The sequence below is a fragment of the Oncorhynchus keta genome, chromosome 2, assembly GCF_023373465.1.
Source record: "Oncorhynchus keta strain PuntledgeMale-10-30-2019 chromosome 2, Oket_V2, whole genome shotgun sequence".
In the NCBI taxonomy this organism is placed as follows: domain Eukaryota; kingdom Metazoa; phylum Chordata; class Actinopteri; order Salmoniformes; family Salmonidae; genus Oncorhynchus; species Oncorhynchus keta.
This window is the reverse complement of record NC_068422.1, coordinates 50,066,769-50,083,727: the sequence shown is the minus strand read 5'-3', so window position 1 is coordinate 50,083,727 and position 16,959 is coordinate 50,066,769. Positions and strand designations below refer to the sequence as shown.

At 40.9% G+C, this 16,959-nt stretch overlaps 1 protein-coding gene across 3 annotated transcripts in view; it reads left to right on the top strand.

Moving 5' to 3' along the window:
- LOC118402130 (phosphatidylinositide phosphatase SAC2-like) overlaps positions 1-16,304 on the top strand; it is a 30,929-nt gene extending 14,625 nt beyond the window's left edge. For 2 of the 3 annotated variants that reach the window (XM_052478340.1, XM_052478352.1), the window contains 17 exons: positions 784-912; positions 1,096-1,281; positions 1,500-1,556; positions 4,849-5,047; positions 5,188-5,367; positions 5,583-5,650; positions 5,791-5,915; positions 7,094-7,171; positions 7,339-7,459; positions 7,677-7,805; positions 11,130-11,247; positions 12,295-12,493; positions 13,014-13,085; positions 13,175-13,248; positions 13,497-13,625; positions 13,756-13,843; positions 14,042-16,304. In XM_052478340.1, coding sequence (XP_052334300.1) covers positions 784-912; positions 1,096-1,281; positions 1,500-1,556; positions 4,849-5,047; positions 5,188-5,367; positions 5,583-5,650; positions 5,791-5,915; positions 7,094-7,171; positions 7,339-7,459; positions 7,677-7,805; positions 11,130-11,247; positions 12,295-12,493; positions 13,014-13,085; positions 13,175-13,248; positions 13,497-13,625; positions 13,756-13,843; positions 14,042-15,152 — 3,063 coding nt within the window. In that variant the 3' untranslated portion in view covers positions 15,153-16,304. The remainder of the gene's footprint in view (positions 1-783; positions 913-1,095; positions 1,282-1,499; positions 1,557-4,848; positions 5,048-5,187; positions 5,368-5,582; positions 5,651-5,790; positions 5,916-7,093; positions 7,172-7,338; positions 7,460-7,676; positions 7,806-11,129; positions 11,248-12,294; positions 12,494-13,013; positions 13,086-13,174; positions 13,249-13,496; positions 13,626-13,755; positions 13,844-14,041) is intronic. The other variant, XM_035800072.2, reaches the window with a different exon arrangement.
- The last annotated feature ends 655 nt before the right edge of the window (positions 16,305-16,959 follow it).

Genomic DNA, 16,959 nt, shown 5'->3' with positions numbered 1-16,959 from the left:
TTTAATTAGAAACCAAAGTAATGTGATTTTGCTAAATGATCTCAGAGAAATCGGGATTTTGCTTAGATGCCAGTCTTACAGGTGAGCCATGATGATGATACAGATGATACTGATCATGAGAAAGTAAGTGAAACATTTCCAGTAAACAGGATGTGTTGGATAATCATGTCTCTGGTATGTTTCTAGAACCTAGCCCTACATACTGTCCATACCACAGAATTATTATTCCATCTCGTCTAGGAATTCAGTAGCCCTGTCAAGTTGTTTTTAGAGTTTTCTGAACCACTTGTTTTGGATGTTTTTGACTGTTGGTAGCTTTGAATTGATGTAATTAGCTAGCAATCACATTGAGACTGAACCAATTAACTCAAAGACACCATAGTGATTAGCTGTCAATCAACCTCATAGACATGTCCACCAGTATGATCCCAATTGTCTATCATTCCCTGTAAATATATTTGGAAAACTTTAATCATTAACTAAATTATGAGGAAGTCTAATAGAGTTGGGGTCAATTCAGAATGCTTTGGTATACTCAATTAGCCTAAGCTGATCTGAATTAAGGGTAATTTTTAATTGAACCTTTATTTAACTAGGCAAGTCAGTTAAGAACAAATTTCAAATTCAAATTCTGCCTTCAGATGGGTTGGAAAAGTGAGCGTATTTCTCAGATAATTTTTAAATTCCTGTTACACATCACTACAGGGGATGATGACGCTGGTATGTTAGCAATGTACAATTTTGATAGAAAGTGGAAAAGAAAGTCTGTCCTTTTTCTTTTAGCTTTGTAAGAAGCATCACTTTGGGATCGACAAGCCAGAGAAGCTTGCACCGTCTCCAGATGAGTCGAAGTACCTGATGAAAACTCTGAGTCAGATCAAGTCCAATGTTGGGGCTCCCACTAAGAAAAAGGTTAGAATTTGTAGTTCTGTGCTCAGATATCCCATGTATTATCATCTTACATGCCTCTTGTACATTTTTTAAATTGGTACATTTGCTTTTATTTATTTATTTTCATTTATAGTTTATTTGTTAGTTATTTTTCTATATTATTTTGACAATTTAATACCATCCCTGTCCATGTCCACCACCCAGTATTCCCCTGCCTTTCAGGTCAAGGAAAACAAAGAGAAGGAACGTCTCGAGAGGCGGCTGCTCGACGAGCTGTACAAGATATTCATGGACTCCGATTCCTTCTACTACAGCATGACTTATGACCTCACCAACACTGTGCAGCGGCAGGGAGACACAGAAAAGTCCAACTTACCCCAATGGAAACAGGTAAGTGGTTATTACTACACTCAAAGCACACAGGTCGCATTTACTAAATCAGATCGCTGGTCACGTTTGGCCTGGGGTTCGCCGGTTTGAGATGCCTGGTTTAAGTACAGTAGTATTTTGCCACACATTTCCTGTCTTTTAAGATAAGTTTAACCAAGCTTAAATAATTAAAATAAAGTAATTGTGTTTGACTGATAATAGTTATTTTCCCCTTCAAGGTGGATGACAGATTCTTCTGGAACAAACACATGGTCCAGGAGCTAATTGATCTGCAGGTAACTGATGCATTTCAAGACTGGTTTGGCAGGAATGGATAGACTAGATATTAATTTGTGTGTGAATGATCAGATACAGTGCATTCGGAAAGTATTCATACCCCTTATCTTTTTCCACATTTTGTTACATTACAGCCTTATTAAAAATAAAAAAAAATCCACAAAGCAGGACTAGCTTCGGGATAATAACCCATAATGACAAAGCGAAAACAGGTTTTTAGAAATGTTGGCAAATTCTAAACAGAAATACCTTAGTTACATAAGTATTCAGACCCTTTGCTATGAGACTTGAAATTGAGCTCAGGTGCATCCTGTTCCCATTTAATCATCCTTGATGTTTCTACAACTTGATTGGAGTCCACCTGTGGTAAATTTAATTGATTGGACATGATTTGGAATGGCACATACCTGTCCATATAAGGTCCCACAGTTGACAGTGCACGTCAGAGCAAAAACCAAACCATGAGGTCAAAGGAATTGTCCACAGAGCTAGAGGATAGTTTCGAGGTACAGATCTGAAGGGTACCAAATAATGTCTGCAGCATTGAAGGTCCCCAAGAACACAGTGGCCTCCACCATTCTTAAATGGAAGAAGTTTGACTCTTAGAGCAGTCCGCCCGGCCAAACTGAGCAACTGGGGGAGAAGGGCCTTGGTAAGGGAGATGACCAAGAACCCGATGGCCAATGTGACAGAGCTCCAGAGATATCCTGTGATACCCTGTGGAGATGGGAGACCCTGGGGAGACCCTACTATCTTTGCAGCACTCTACAAATCAGGCCTTTATAGTAGAGTGGCCCAACAGAAACAACTCCTCAGTAAAAGGCACATGAAAACCCGCTTGGGGTTTGCCAAAAGGCAACTAAAGGACACTCAGACCATAAGAAACAAGATGTTCTGGTCTGATGAAACCAAGATTGAACTCTTTGGCCTGAATGCCAAGAGGCACGTCTGGAGGAAACCAGGCGCCATTCATCACCTGGCCAATACCATCTCTACTGTGAAGCGTGGTGGCAGCATCATGCTGTGGGCATGTTTTTCAGCGCCAGGGACTTTGATACTAGTCAGGATCAAGGGAAAGATGAACTGAGCAAAGTACAGAGACATTTTTGATGAAAACCTGCTCCAGGGTGCTCAGGACCTCAGACAAAGGTTCACGTTCCAACAGGACAATGACCCTAAGCACACAGCCAAGGCAATGAAGGAGTGGCTTCGGGACAAGTCTCTGAATGTCCTTGACTGGCCCAGCCAGAGCCTGACCTTGAACCCGATCAAACATCTCTAGCGAGACCTGAAAATAACTGTGCAGCGATGCTCCACATCCAATCTGACAGAGCTTGAGAGGATCTGCAGAGAAGAATGGGAGAAACTCCCGAAATACAGATGTGCCAAACTTGTAGTGTCATACCCAAGACGCGAGTCTGTAATCGCTGCTTAAGGTGCTTCAACAAAGTACTGAGTAAACGGTCTGAAAACTTATGTAAATGTAATATTTCTGTTTTTTTTATTTTTAATATAATATCAAAACATTTTAAAGCTATTGTTTTGCTTTGTTATGAGTAATTGTGTATAGATTAGTGCGGGGAATAAAAAAAAAATCAGTTTCAGAGTAAGGCTGTAACGTAACAAAATTCGGAAAAAGTCAAGGGATCTGAATACTTTCCGAAGGATCTGTATAAGAGTACAGATGGTCATGGTGCACTGGTGTGACACTGAACGCTTCTGCAGAACCCTATCTGAACAATAGGGAAATGTTCTAGCAAGGAAACACTTAGTGGCAGGTATTATTGGAGTGATTTGAATGGATAGCAATCATACTCCTTTTAATCGATGTTAAATATACAGTACCAGCCAAAGGTTTGGACACACCTACTTATTTAAGGTTTTTCTTTATTTTTCCTTTATTTTTATTTTTTTCTTCTATTTTCTAGAATAATAATGAAGACATCAAAACTATGAAATAACACATGGAATCAAAGTGTTAAACAAATCAAAATATATTTTAGATTCTTCAAAGTAGCCAGCCTTTGCCTTGATTACAGCTTTGCACACTCTTAGCATTCTCTCAACCAGCTTCATGAGGAATGATTTTCCAACACTCTTGAATGAGTTTCCACATATGCTGAGCATGTGGCTGCTTTTCCTTCACTCTGCGGTCCAACTCAACCCAAACCATCTGTTGGGTTGACGTCGGGTGATTGTGGAGGCCAGGTCATCTGATGCAGCACTCATCACTATCCTTGGTCAAATAGCCCTTACACAGCCTGGAGGTGTGTTTTGGGTCATTGTCCTGTTGAAAAACAAATGATAGTCCCACTAAGCGCAAATGAGATGGGATGGTGTATAGCTGTAGAATGCTGTGGTATCCATGCTGGTTAAGTGTGCCTTGAATTCTAAATAAATCCCAGACCGTGTTACCAGCAAAGCACCCCCACACCATCACTCCTTCTCCATACGTCACGGTATGAACCACACATGCGGAGATCCTCTGTTCACCTACTCTGCGTCTCACAAAGACACAATGGTTGAAACCAAAAGTCTCAAATTTGGTATTAGACCAAAGGACAGAATTCTTGACCCAAGCAAGTCTCTTCTTCTTATTTGGTGTCCTTTCGTAGTGGTTTCTTTGCAGCAATTTGACCATGAAAGACTGATTCATGCAGTGTCCTCTGAACAGTTGATGTTGAGATGTGTCTATTACTTGAACTCTGAAGCATTTATTTGGGCTGCAATCTGAGGTGCAGTTAACTCTAATGGACTTGATGGACTGTCATTTCTCTTTGCTTATTTGAGCTGATCTTGCCATAATATGGACTTCGTCTTTTACCAAATAGGGCTATCTTCTGTAAACCACCCCTACCTTGTCACAACACAACTGATTGGCTCAAACACATTAAGGAAAGAAATTCCACAAATTAACTTTTAACAAGGCACACCTGTTAATTGAAATGCATTCCATACCTCATGAAGCTGGTTGAGATAATTACAAGTGTTCAAAGCTGTCATCAAGGCAAAGGGGGACTACTTTGAAGAATCTCAAATATAAAATATATTTTAATTTGTATAACACTTTTTTTGTGGTTACTACATGATTCCATATGTGTTATTTCATAGTTTTGATGTCTCCACTATTATTCTACAATGTAGAAAATAGTAAAAATAAAGAAAAACCCTTGAATGAGTAGGTGTGTCAACTTCTGACTGGTACTGTATACTGAACTACTGCATTCCATCTTTATACATCTCAAGTTAGCATCACTGTACAGAGTTGTAACTTTTCTTGTTGTGTTGCAGGTTCCAGAGGTGGACTTCTGGGTGACACCCATCATTCAGGGCTTTGTGCAGGTGCAGGAGCTGGTAGTGAATTACAACGAGAGCCCAGAGGAGGAGAAGAGCAGCCCCGATACGCCGCTCCAGGAGCTCACCTGCGTGGACGACATCCACCCGCGCTTCACCGTGGCCCTCATCTCCCGCCGCAGTCGCCACCGTGCAGGTACAGTGCAGAGGTCAGAGGTCATGGACACCCAGGCCAAATTGCTAGGGTCTATTTGCAACACTTTGATTAAGTCATAGTTAAATTCTGATCATTATTGGAGGGTGAATTTAATGATCATAGTTTTCTTCTCCCCAAAGGGATGCGGTACAAACGCAGAGGGGTAGACACAGATGGACACGTGGCTAACTTTGTGGAGACAGAGCAGCTGATACACGTGCACAACCACTCACTGTCCTTTGTGCAGAGCCGCGGTTCGGTGCCTGTCTTCTGGAGCCAAGCAGGCTACCGCTACAACCCCAGGCCTCGGCTGGAGAAAGGTCAGTGGGATATTTACAATCCAAAATACTGCCTTGGGAATAATGGGTGCATTCGTTTAATCATGTCCAGTGCCCCGGGTGGGCCGAATGTATTTTTATGACTAATGCAATGGGCTTAAATATGCATACTCCACCCACCCAGGGCACTGGGCAAGCTAAACTGAATACGACCCCATCATATACTTTTTCCCGTTATGTTATAATCATCTTTTCAGGAGAAAAGGAGACCATTCCTTACTTTGCGGCTCACTTTGACGAGCAGCTCAACCTTTACAAGAAGCAGGTGAGAATCGTATGCCAGACAGCATTGGCATTACTTTGATATCACTACCAAAGCTTGAGTTTTCGTTTAACTTAGACTTATCTACGTAAAGACTTATCATTATAGTAAAGTTGATGCAATTTGCAACTATGTTTTGACAGGTCATCATAAACTTAGTGGACCAAAGTGGGCGTGAGAAGATTATTGGCGACGCATATCTCAAACAAGTCCTTCTGTACAACAATCCTAACCTTACATATGTCTCTTTTGACTTCCATGAGCACTGGTAAGAAAATTGATACACAGAAACAATCAGCTCTTGGCTGCACAGGTCATTTAATACTGAACAAAAATATAAACACAACATGTAAAGCGTTGATCCCATGTTTCATGAGCTGAAATAAAAGATCCCAGACATTTTTCCACATGCACAAAAAGCTTATTTCTCTCAAATTTTGTGCACAAATTTGTTTACATCTGTGTTTGTGAGCTTTTCTTCTTTGCCAAGATAATCCATCCACCTGACAGGTTTGGCATATCAAGAAGATGATTAAACAGCGACAGCGGAGTCAATCACCACCTTCCGGAGACACCTGAAACCCCACCTATTTAAGGAATACCTAGGATAGGATAAAGTAATCCTTCTCACCCCCCCCCCCCCCTCTTAAAAGATTTAGATGCACTATTGAAAAGTGGCTGTTCCACTGGATGTCATAAGGTGAATGCGCTCTGTATAAGAGCGTCTGCTAAATGACTTAAATGTAAATGTAAACATCCTGGTCATTACACAGGTGCACCACAGGTGCTGGGGACAATAAAAGGCCACTCTCTAAAATGTGCAGTTTTATCACACAACACAATGGCACAGATGTCACAAGTTTTGAGGGAGAGTGCAATATGCATGCGGACGGCAGGAATGTCCACCAGAGCTCTTGCCAGAATGGAATGTTCATTTCTCTCTGATAAGCCACCTCCAACGCCGTTTTAGAGAATTTGGCAGTACGTCCAACCAGTCTCACAACCACGTGTAGCCCCGCCAGCCCAGGACCTCCACTTTCGGCTTATTCACCCGCGGGATCATCTGAGACCAGACATCAGGACAGCTGATGAAACAGGAGTATTTCTGTCTGTAATAAAGCTCTTTTATGGGGAAAAACTAATTCTGACTGGCTGGGCCTGGCCCCCCAGTGGGTGGGCCTATGTCCTCCCAGGTCCACCCATTGCTGTGCCCCTGCCCATTCATGTACAATTCATAGGGACTTATTAATTTATTTCAATTGTCTGATTTCCTTGTTTGAACTGTAACTCACAATTTTTGGGGAAATTGTTGCATTTTATGTTTTTGTTCAGTATAATAAGTAACTCTAATAAGCAATGAATAACCTAAACTACAATTATTGTATTTTTTTATTTTATTATAGTATGCACTTCCCCTGTATTTTAATTGGTCTTTTGTCTTCTCAGTCGAGGTATGAAGTTTGAGAATGTGCAAACGCTGACAGATGCCATCTCTGATATTATCGCAGACATGAGATGGGGCTGGTAAGTGTGTGTGTGGTGCGTGTGGGAGTGTGTTATTGCCAACCTCAAAATACTTTTTTTTTTAGGGCAAGCAAAAATCTTGAATGAATCAGTAATTGATTGCACATGTTGATCAGAAGCTCCATATCTACATGCAGTGCATCACACAGTGAATGTTCCTCTGTCAGGGTGGACCAGGCAGGAGTCATCTGCCATCAGGAGGGCATTTTCCGGGTCAACTGCATGGACTGTCTGGACAGGACCAATGTAGTCCAGGCTGCCATAGCTCGTGCAGTAATGGAGGCACAGGTGAGATTCCCCCTACTTCGAACATGTCAACTTAAAGCTGATGATGTAATGGTAGACATAGTAATGTGGTAATGGATGGCATATTACATATGAAAAGGTAAAGGTAAAGAATAAAACATCAAATTTAAACTTTTTCAGTGGAATTCTCCTGTAAGTGTAGTTTTCTGGCAAACGTTCGATGGTGACTGATGCCTAGCTTTGTCTCTGCGTCACTCAGCTGAAGAAACTAGGTGTGATGCCCCCTGAGCAGCCTCTGCCGCTCAAGTGCTACAGGATCTACCAGGTCATGTGGGCCAACAACGGCGACACCATCAGCAGACAGTACGCCGGCACAGCCGCCCTCAAGGTAAAATCATTAGCATGTGTAAAGTTTTAAGCTAATATTAGGTTTGCTATATTCGGTTTGCATCTGCCAACAGGATACTATCCTGTTACCCCTCAGTTAGTAGGCCTCCACTGCAAACTGATCAAGTAATTAAACTAGAAATGAGGGAGGCAGACAGCCTAGTGGTTAAGAGCATTGGGCCAGTAGCCAACTACAGTTGGAAGTTTACATGCACCTTAGCCAAATACATTTAAACTCAATTTTTCACAATTCCTGACATCTAATCCCAGTAAAAATTCATTGTTTTAGGTCAGTTAGGATCACCACTTTATTTTAAGAATGTGAAATGTCAGAATAATAGTGGAATGATTTATTTAATAATTTATGTCTTTCATCACATTCCCAGTGGGTCAGAAGTTTACATACACTCAATTAGTATTTGGTAGCATTGCCTTTAAATTGTTTAACTTGGGTCAAATGTTTCGGGTAGCCTTCCACAAGCTTCCCACAATAAGTTGGGTGAATTTTGGCCCATTCCTCCTGACAGAGCTGGTGTAACAGAGTCAGGTTTGTAGGCCTCCTTGCTCACACACACTTTTTCAGTTTTGCCCACAAATTTTCTATAGGCTTGAGGTCAGGGCTTAGTGATGGCCACTCCAATATCTTGACATGGTTGTCGTCAAGCCATTTTGTCACAACTTTGGAAGTATGCTTGGGGTCAATTTTCCATTTGGAAGACCCATTTGCGACCAAGCTTTAACTTCCTGACTGATGACTTGAGACATTGCTTCAATATATCCACATAATTGTCCTACCTCATGATGCCATCTATTTCTCAGAACAAAAATAGACTGACAACTTTCAGAAAGTTCTTTGTTTCTGGCCATTTTGAGCCTGAAATTGAACCCATAAATGCTGATGCTCCAGATACTCAACTATTCTAAAGAGTGCCAGTTTTATTGCTTCTCTAATCAGGACCACATTTTTCAGCTGTGCTAACATATTTGCAAAAGGGTTTTCTAATGATCAATTAGCCTTTTAAAATGATACACTTGGATTAGCTAACACAATGTGCCATTGGAACACAGGAGTGATGATTGCTGACAACGGGCTTCTGTACGCCTATGTAGATTGTCCATAAAAAATCAGCCGTTTCCAGCTATAATAGTCATTTAAAACATTAACAATGTCTACACTGTATTTCTGACCAATTTGATGCTATTTTAATAGACAAAAAATGTGCTTTTCTTTAAAAAACAAAGAAATATCTAAGTAACCCCAAAGTTTTGAACGGTAGTGTATATTTTAGGAAGTTGTTCCTAATGTTTTGTACACTCGGTGTATGTCGACTTGGAAATATCCAGGAAGAAAAGTACACCAGGAGGATGGAGAAAGTAAAGAAGAGTCCTACAACTTTTTTCCCCCACTTTCGTTTAGATTAGTGCAGGCTGTATCACAACCTGCCGTGATTGAAAGTCCCACAGGGCGGCGCACAATTGGTCCAGGTTTGGCTGGTGTAGGCTGTCATTGTAAATAAGAGTTTGTTCTTAACTGACTTGCCTAGTTAAATAAAGGTGTGATAAAAAAAAAATATGCCTCAACCATGGCATTACATTTGACATTTTTTGTAATCTAGCAGACTCTTATACTGAGCGACTTAATTAGTGCAGTCATCTAGGAGCTAGGTAAGGCGACCACATATCACAGTCAATTGGTTCCAGATTTTCATGCAAATAGTCAAAAATCTGCATAAAAATGATATGTGCACTTTCCCACTGGCGACGTTTCCGTCAAATTGTCTTGTTGTGGATAAAATCCTGTGCGTGATGACGTAGTGCACATAAAAATAACTTTTGTGGTTAAATTCCCATGTACAGAATAAAACATAAGTAAAATGTTTTTCCATCAGATTTTCAACTCTGCTGATGTTTTGTTACGAAAAATTGCATTGTACAGCGATTGTGCCCACTCTGGTATTGGCAAGTGCGCTCTAGCGAGCAGCTCACATATGCAGTGCGGGTATAGCCTACATGAGATTATTATGGACAAAAGAGGAAGATTATTCTTACTTGTCAAACGGCAACCAAGCATCGATCATCATGTCACCAGAATAAGACCCTCGATATTTATTGGAAAGGAGCATCAAAGCTCATCACCTTGCACTTTCACCAGCCTGTAAAATTCATCATAATTTATTTCATCTGTAGCCTAATAAATGTTATGCTTTTCTGAGTCATACTGGGAGGGCCACACAATATAATAGCCATCATTACTTCGATATCATGGCATAATTAATTTTACAGACACAATTTCCCTCCTTTTTCTAGCGTATATTGCAGGGTTCCCCAACTGGCGGCCCCCGGGGTAGGTTTTAATTGGCCCCCAAGTTTTCTGAGCAACATTTTGTTATATATTAATTGTATTTGGAATTTATTGTTGTACATATTACTGTAAAAATACCAGTAAATCAGCTCCAAGTGATTGTAATTTCGGAAATCTGTTCCCAATTGTTCCCACGCATAAGAGATGTGACCGAATAGAAATAATAATTTAATAATAATTGACTAGATTTATATAACGCTTTTCTAGCAACTGAGGTACTCAGAGTGCTTTACATAGGTGGGGGAAACTCACCTCATCCACCATCAATGTGTAGCACCCACCTCTGTGATGCATGGCAACAAATTTTGTGCCAGAATGCTCACCACACATCAGCTATCAGGTGGAGAGGTTAGGAGTGATATATGCCAATTAGGAATGAGGGGGATGATTAGGTGACAATGATGGAATGTGGTCAGGTTGGGAATTTAGCCATGATACAGGGGTGAATACCCCTAATCTTACAATAAGTTCCATGGGATTTTGAATGACCACAGAGAGTCAGGACTGTTTTAACGTCCCATCTGAAAGACGGCACCCTACGCAGGGCAATGTCCACAAACGTAATCAAGGTTTGAAATGATTGTTTTAGTCAAATATTACATCTGTTTATGCTTCTTGCGGCCCCCAACCATCCGCTCAATAACAAAATTGGCCCATGGCTGAATCTAGTTGACATTTGGAAAGTTTACCGATCAAATTAGCTGTTTCCATCAGGCCTGATGTTAGATTTTTATTCGGCATGTACTTTATTCACATCAAAATGTTGGATGGAAATCTGGTTAGAAGAAATAAAACTTTTCCTCAATAAAACCAATAACAGCCAAGTGTTTACACTCCATAGTCCTAAGTCATGAAGAGTATAACATCTTTTTCCAGCCTACTACTTTTGTGGAACGGATCAGACATTGATTGTGCAATATCTTGCTTGTTTTTGACATCCTCTGTCTGTAATCCCATATACAGGGAGACTTCACCAGAACGGGGGAGAGAAAACTGGCCGGGGTGATGAAAGATGGCGTGAACTCAGCCAACCGCTACTATCTGAACCGCTTCAGGGACGCATACAGACAAGCAGTCATTGGTAAGAAGTGACCTGAAATACTTTACTTAAAGCCTGCAGGTATGATGCAGTTATAATTCATTCTAAGACGTGTAATAAGCATGCATGATCCCCTTATGTGTTATTAATCATATCATATCATTGTGTGTCCGTTCAAAAGTTTGGGGTCACTTAGAAATGTCCTTGTCCAAATTTTTTGTCTATTTAAAATAACATCAAATTGATCAGAAATACAGTGTAGACATTGTTAATGTTGTAAATGACTATTGTAGCTGGAAACGACTGATTTTTAAAAATGGAATATCTACATAGGTCCATTATCAGCAACCACCACTCCTGTGTTCCAATGGCACGTTGTGTTAGCTAATCCAAGTTTATAATTTTAAAAGGCTAAATGATCATTAGAAAGCACAGCTGAAAACTGTTGTGCTGATTAAAGAAGCAGCATATAATAATAATAATAATAATAATAATAATAATAATATAATATAAGTCGCTTTGGATAAAAGCGTCAGCTAAATGGCATATATTATTAAGAAGCAGCATCCTGGATGCTGATGCTCCAGATACTCAACTAGTCTAAAAAGGCCAGTTTTATTGCTTATTTAATCAGTGCAACAGTTTTCAGCTGTGCTAACATAATTGCAAACGGGTTTTTTAATGATCAATTATCCCTTTAAAATGATAAACTTGGATTAGCTAACACAACGTGCCATTGGAACACAGGAGTGATGGTTGCTGATAATGGACCTCTGTAGATATTCCATAACAAAATCTGCTGTTTCCAGCTACAATAGTCATTTACAACATTAACAATGTCTACACTGTATTTCTGATCAATTTGATGTTATTTTAAATGGACCAAAAAAAAAATATTTTCTTTCAAAAACAAGGACATTTCTAAGTGACCCCAAACTTTTAAATGGTAGTGTGTATATGCTTATAACAAGTTAAATAGCATTATACCTGCAGGCTCTAAGTAAAGTGTTATAAAAATGGGTTCCACCCTCATTTGTTCAGTCTTAAAACCGTGACTCAATCGTTCTTCCCTCCCACCTCTCTCTCTAGACCTGATGATGGGCCATCCTGTGACAGAGGACCTGTACTCCATTTTCAGTAAGGAGAAGGAGCATGAGGAGAAGGAGCAGGAGAGCCAGAGAGTAACCCAGGAGCAGGTCAGCCTCCTGCTACAGACTTACATGCAGCTACTGCTGCCCGACGACGAGAAGTTCCATGGTGGCTGGGCCCTCATCGACTGTGACATGAGGTTGGTGCTGGAACCATCCACAAATCACAACTCTAAACTTAAAGGGGCAGTGCAGTCAAAAACATGATTTGCCTGTGTTTTTTATATATTTTTTGTGTAAGAGCTATTTGAAAAGATCGCCTGTAATTTCAGCTTATTTGGTTGGGTGGGGTTTTTAAGTTAATAGACATATAACAAAGAGAGTTTGCACTCCTCTCTGTCAATAACAGCTAATTATCAGGTTACACATCCCTCCCATTAGGCTCCTCCAATTAGGTCCCACTCCCAGACAGTCCTAGCAAAATTCTTGCTTGAGAAATTGCATTTAGCTATTTTTCTTCATTGACTGAATCCTTGCATGAGTTGGCTCTCATAGTGTTTGTGCTCCCAACACTGTTAGTGTGCATCAATTAAATGCAGCTTTATTTATTTCCTCAGGGGAAATTAAGATGCACTTCAAAATCAACACCGTGAAAGTGTTTGTTCCTCAACAAATTGTTCATGTAGAAAGCTCATTGTCACATTTTTTTCTACTCATCAGTCTTATTGACGCAACCAGCAAAGACGTGGATGTTCTCCTGCTGTTATCCAACAGTGCATATTACATTGCATAGTAAGTGCCTACATTTAATACAGAAGAGTCAATTACATGTTTTAGCTGTTCATTATATCATCAGGTTTATTTTGCTTTTGTTTTTACAGCTATGATGAGGAAGCTGACAAAGTCAATCAGTACCAGCGCCTCAACTTGGAGGGTTTGGAAAAGATTGAAATAGGTGAGTGTTTCCCCTTAAGAGGAATATAGCTCCACAAAGTGAAAATTCCAAAGTGTAGACAGGGTCAAAATCAGTCCTTCACAGCTTCAAGATTTATTTTACACTGTAAATCTACTAAGCACACACTTTGGGCATGGTTTTCATTAATTGTACACAAATTCTGAATGATGCAACTACTGTTTTTGATTTACCACAAACATCTAAGTAATACATCAATAAAGCTCACAACATGTCCTGTTCTTTTTTAGGCCCAGAACCTACTCTGTTCGGGAAGCCCAAATTCTGCTGTATGCGTCTACACTACAAGAATGAGGAGACAAGTGGGTATTTTCACACACTGAGGGCTGTCACAAGGAATCCTGAGGATGACGGTAAAGGTATGGGAAGATTACCAGATTTTATTTTATGAAATAAATAGACTGGAAGCACACTTGCCCGTATAGCCACAAAATTACTTGAATTCCTTGTCCTGACCTCCCATTGTGGGAATGATTCATTATATTTCAGACACGTTACAGTGCATAGCTGAGATGCTTTGCATAACAAAGCAAGCCATGGGACTTGACATGCAGGTGATTGAAAAGAAACTGGAGAGGTGAGTTGGAATTCATTATCACTCTTTCTAGATCTTCAGAATATTCTTCTCTCATAGTTACTGTATTTTACACTTGTGCAGTATGCCTATACTAGCCCTTTTACAGTTCTAGAACAAAATCTCATTGACATGGATATGCACTATGAATAGAAGCCCTGGATAAAATACTAGACTATATTGTCAATCCATTTGTTTCAGAAGGCACAGTAAACCTCACGAAGACATCATGGGCAGACACCCTGACCAGGTCCTTGGCAGCTCTGGTCTGGCTCAGGGAAAGAGCTTCCTCCTCAACAAGTTCTCCTCTCTCAACCAGAGGGTGAAGAAGTCCAATGTCAACATGGGCTCCTTCAAGGGGAGGCTGGGCAACACCTTCTCCACTAAGCCCGACGTGAACTTCCTGAAGCCCACCATTGGGATCACCCTCTGGAAGTCTGACAGCAGCTTGGAGACCTCCGAGGGAGCAAACACCGGCCCGGCTCTGAAGGACCTCTGTGACAACCACTCAGAGATGTCGTCCGACTCAGATTCGTACAACTCGGATGAACACCTGCGCGCCGGCTCCTTGGAAAATGTGGACTATGTGCTGCCCAGCTGCGGCATCGTGGCATCAGCTCCTCGGCTAGGCAGCGTGGAGCTTAACATCAGAGTCACTGGCTGTGACAGTAAACAGGGGGCTCCGGCTCTAGCCGGTCCTGAAGACCAGTCTCCCGACGCTACCTCAGAGGGTGAGGAGGCCATCCTGATAGACTTTGGAACGCCCATTGATGCCTATTGCCACCAATTCATCCAAGATGCGCAGACCAAACCTGTGGAGGTATTCGGGGAGCAGATGACTGGTGGCATCCCAACACAGAACCCACATGTCCCTTCACATGCTAAAGGTCCCCTGGCCCCAGACGAGCACCCAGGTTCAGATCAGAAGATGCAGGCGAAAGAGCTCCAGCTCCCTTCCAGGCCATCCCAGCTAGATGTTACCTCCAGACCCAATCTCCTGACTGCCCAGAAGCTCAGCTCTGCAGCTTCTGGCAGCTCCCAGAGGAGCCTGGGCTCTCACATGGAGGGCAGTCTGGGCCCCTTGCCCGCCGACGGCAACAGCAGCCGAGTGGTCTCCCCCTTTGCCAAGATCAAGAGCTCAATGGTGCAGGTGGCCAGCCTGACCCAGGCCGGACTTACCCAAGGCATCAACTTTGCCGTGGCAAAGGTGCAGAAAAGCCCAGAGCCAGAAATGGGCGGTGTCAATGAGACACAAGAGAAAGAGCTGAAGGCAATGTTTACACAGTGCCAAACGAGGATCATACAGATCTAGCACTTCTAAAGTTGTAGCCTCTATAAGCAGGTTTTTGTACAGTTAGTAGTATAGTATGTGACTTCCAGTACAGTAGCTAGCAGTAGCATAAGCTTGCACAAGAAGGGACCCACACTGACTTGACTAAGAACCCTGCTCTTCAATTCCCCTTGTAGTTGACCTGACCATGTTTACAGCCAGTGTTGTATAGTATATAATACCCCAGCTCAATACACGGCGTACTTAATCCTAATGCAATTTCTTTCCGACTACCGCAAAGCATTATATTCTGCCAATATGAACTAATTGAACTAACAATAGCCTAAAGAAAATGATTGAATGAAAAGCAGCAAACAGACAACATTCTTTAATTAGACTCAAACAGAAAAAGGCAATAGCTACACCTCGTTTCAATTTCCCACCCAAATACAGGGAAACTCTACATATTTCAATGTGTTGAGTGCGCAAGTGGGTCTGTACTCTGTACTGTACTCACCTTCGTTGACGTGTTTTGCTCGACAAAGACTGAAGCATTCCTTTCAGTTGATTTTCCAGCTACATTTGCATGTCAGGCTATTGTTGATAACTGAATTAGATAAGGTAGGCAATATCCAGTGCATGTTGAGAGATGAGCTCTGAATGGATTACTTTTGTGATTCCATAGGTGCAGTTGACCTATTGGCGTTTGTGATATAGGCCTAGTTCATAGCTCTGTTTCAAAAACATTAGTAGAAGTATCTGACCAAATGTCCCTATTGATTTTCAAAGGGCAGCTCAATGTTAGATATTAGACCTACCCTAGGCTAGTAAGAAAACAAACATACAACTCCTAGATAAATGGGGATCAGTAGCTCGGTTTCAATCAAATTGGTGACAGAGTTTCATGCGAATATTAAAAAATCTGCATTAAAAACAATTCTCATTTTCCCATCAGAGATGTTTCCATCAAATTGACTTGTTGTGGATAAAAAGCTGTGCATGATAACGTAGTGCACATAAAAATTACTTTTGCGGTTACATTCTCGTTCCGGAAAAAAAACTAAACTAAATTGGTTTCCATCGCATTTAACTCTGTTTTGTCACAAAACAAATTGTTATACAGTGGGGTCAGAAATTATTGACAACTTTAATAAAGATGAGCAATGACTGAAATAATTAAAATACTGAGCTATATTGTATGCTCAATTTTTTGGGGGAAATGATATTAATACAATTACTCAGAAAATAGATTCTTTAAACAAGTAATATAAAAAGATCTAAAGAAGGTGGGGTTCAAAATTGACTCCACTAAAGATTCTTGTAAATAAAGTAGTCAAGTTTAGTATTTGGTCCTATATTATTAATGGTAAATAATGTATTGTGTTATTTTGGAGTCACTTTTGTAAATAAAAATAGAATATGTTTCTAAACACCACTTGATACCATGATTACAGCTAATCCTGAAATGAGTCTTGAGTGAGAACGTTTGACCTACGATCATACCCCCCCAACAAGTTTGAGTCACAAGCTTAATGTTGTCATTGCGTGCTAGGAATATGGGACCAAATACAACACTTTTGACTACTTTATCTTTACGGATGACAATTTTGACCCCTAACTTTGAGATTTTTTTAAATGACTTGACCTGTTGAGGCGAGGGGTTCCCCTACGGGTCCCCCCCCATTCAGCTGAAAAGGTGGTGCAGGGAATGCAAAAATATTCTTTAGAAATATTTAACCTCCACACATTAACAAGTCCAATACCTCAAATGAAAGATAAACACCTTGTTCATCTACCCGGCGAAAACACAACATATTTATGTTAGACCACCACCAAACCAAAGAAGAAA